The 2600-nt window shown below is 58.7% G+C and overlaps 1 protein-coding gene across 1 annotated transcript in view; it reads left to right on the forward strand.

The window, feature by feature from the left end:
* LOC144236013 (long-wave-sensitive opsin 1-like) overlaps positions 1–2600 on the forward strand; it is a 12472-nt gene that overhangs the window by 2679 nt on the left and 7193 nt on the right. Inside the window, exon 2 of the mRNA XM_077769613.1 lies at positions 1539–1835. Coding sequence (XP_077625739.1) covers positions 1539–1835 — 297 coding nt within the window. The remainder of the gene's footprint in view (positions 1–1538; positions 1836–2600) is intronic.

Raw genomic sequence — 2600 nt, forward strand, 5'->3', positions numbered from 1 at the left:
CATAGTTTCCGGGCAAGATCTGTTGACAATTTGGAGGTCCTCTGTTCTCTGGTCTATCAGCAGCGCTGTGGTTTCCCTCCATTTCCTTCTGTACAGAAAGCGACAGCCCGCAGGCCTTCGGCAGGCAGAGGCCTGTGCCCAGGGGGCCTGTGCCATCTAGCATGGCTGCAGATATTGCCAGTTTCTGGGAGTTCCCCGTGAACGCGGCGAACGAGGCTCACACACAGTGTGCTGGAACATCATGGGTGCTGTGGGGTCTGGCTCTGCTGGGGGGGTGAGTTCTACCCCATCCCTCCTAGCCAGGGGACCCAAGAAAGCCCTACTCTTCTAAAAACTAGTTGAGTTGGATTTTTGTAACACACAACTGAAGTGTCCCGGTAAACATGGGGGCTCCGCTTGGGCGCTTTCCTGGGCGCTGTAAGGCCGTTCCATGGGGGCACGCGCTGGCATATTATCCCTTCAAGTATTCTGCCCAAAATGATGGCGGTGAAAGAGGTCTTTGAGCAAGACGGGTGTAGAGCCACTGCATCATAATAAAGGGGGGTTACGCTTCCTTCATTGCGTGTGTATTTCCTAGGGCGGCTGTAACAGCACCACACACTGAGTGGCTCACACGAGAGAAGCTCCTTGTCTCCCAGACCAGGAGGCCAGCGGTCCGAGGTCCGGGCGTGGGCGGGGTTGGCTCCTTCCGGGGACCCCCAGGGAGAGTCCGCTCTCCGTCCTTCCTCCGGTTTCCGGGCTGTTCCCGGCCATCTGCGGCATTGCCTGGCCTGCGGAAGCATGGCCCGGATCTCGGCCTTGGTCTTCACGTGGGCTTCTCCACGTGTGCATGTCTCTGTTCAAACTACCCCTTTTCGTCAGGACCCGGTCCTACCGGATTGGGGCCCATGCCAATGACCTCATTGTAACTTGACCATCTCTGTGCAGACCGTGTCTCCAAATGAGGTCCCATTCACAGGTACTGGGGGTTAGGACTCCGACAAATCGTTTTCATGGGGGGACGCAACTCAACCCAATACTCATTCATTCATCCATTCTCTGAGAACTGATTGTGTGTTGAACCTGCCATGTGGGATGAACGATGGGAGGTGCACGTGGGTGACTCCAGTACAGGATAGAATGTCACAGAGGCACATTGAGGTGGTAGTCCCGAGGGGTTGAGTTGACACTCAGCTGAAGAATCTGGAAAGGCTTCCAGAAGGCAGGAGGCCTGCCCATGGGGGGTGTCAAATCAGATGGGGGGGGGTGATACCCAGTGCAGCCGATGAGGAGTTCCATTTTGTTAAGTTCAAGGATGTCTGTACGGGTGTCTGGGGGGCCATGGCCTCTGGCCTGAGAGAGGGACGGAGGGAAGGTTGTTCACAGGTGGGCAAAGCTGGAGGGAAAGAGCTGGTTGCAAAGGCAAGAGTAGCAGGCAGGAGGGCAGGAGGGGGTGAGAGGCTCTGACGAGGAAGGGAGGGGTGGGGTGAGCACAGCTGTGCAGTTGGGTAATGCTGATGCCCAGCTCCTGTCCCCACTCTGTTCCTCCTGCCTTCTAGGCCCCTTCGAAGGTCCCAATTACCACATCGCTCCCCGATGGGTGTATCACGTCACCAGCGCCTGGATGATCTTTGTGGTCATTGCGTCTGTCTTCACGAATGGGCTTGTGCTGGCAGCCACCATGAAGTTCAAGAAGCTGCGCCACCCTCTGAACTGGATCCTGGTGAACTTGGCGGTTGCCGACCTGGCAGAGACCATCATCGCCAGCACCATCAGCGTCGTGAACCAGATCTACGGCTACTTTGTGCTGGGCCACCCTATGTGCATCGTGGAAGGCTACACTGTCTCCTTGTGTGGTAGGCCTGCCAGGGGCCCGGGCTCGGGGAAGACCCGACCTGCGTGTAAGGGAAACACACCCGCGGCACCCTCAAGGGGCGCCCATGGTGCGCATTTGAAGGGAGACGGACCTTCAGCATGATGGCGGGGGGCCATCATGGAGGGGAAGGGTCCAGGTTGCGGCAACAAGTAGGCACCCCGAGGGCCCTGATGACCCTGAGATGGGCCAGCCTGGGGCCACGCAGCCGGCATAGGAGGAGACGGATATAGCGCTTCCCCAAACAATGTGGGAAGGGAGGGCTCCGGACACCCCAAACAGAACTTCCACTCAAATCGGGCGATGTGTCCTTTCAGCTCACCCGAGTCGGCTTTTCCTAGAGAAAGAAGCACTTCCCATTCGAGCTTTTGAGAGAGCGAAACTAGATCCCTGATCCCCGTCCGCATCACTAACATCTCTGTGGGCCGTGGCTCTGTTCCGGTCCACCTTGGCAGAGAAGAACCCATGTGCTGGGCACCAGGAGCATACGATCCCTTCCCCGAGGTAGCCCCGAGTCCCGGAAGGAGGGGTCCCTGTCCCAGACAGTGAGCACCATCGGTCGTGGCCCCATCCGCCCCCTCAGAGGACCGTGTGCTGGGGGAGACGGTGGATCGCCTCAATCTCGAGTCAGCCAGATGAGAAGGGAGCCGGGCCGAGAGGGCCCAGCAGAGTGGGGCGCGGGCAGCAGCTGGGCGGGCAGAAGGCCGGTGAGCGGCGGGCTGTTAAAGGTGGGAAAACTCAGGAGTCA

This window comes from Crocuta crocuta, unplaced genomic scaffold (assembly GCF_008692635.1).
Source record: "Crocuta crocuta isolate KB4526 unplaced genomic scaffold, BGI_CrCroc_1.0 scaffold978, whole genome shotgun sequence".
NCBI lineage: Eukaryota > Metazoa > Chordata > Mammalia > Carnivora > Hyaenidae > Crocuta > Crocuta crocuta.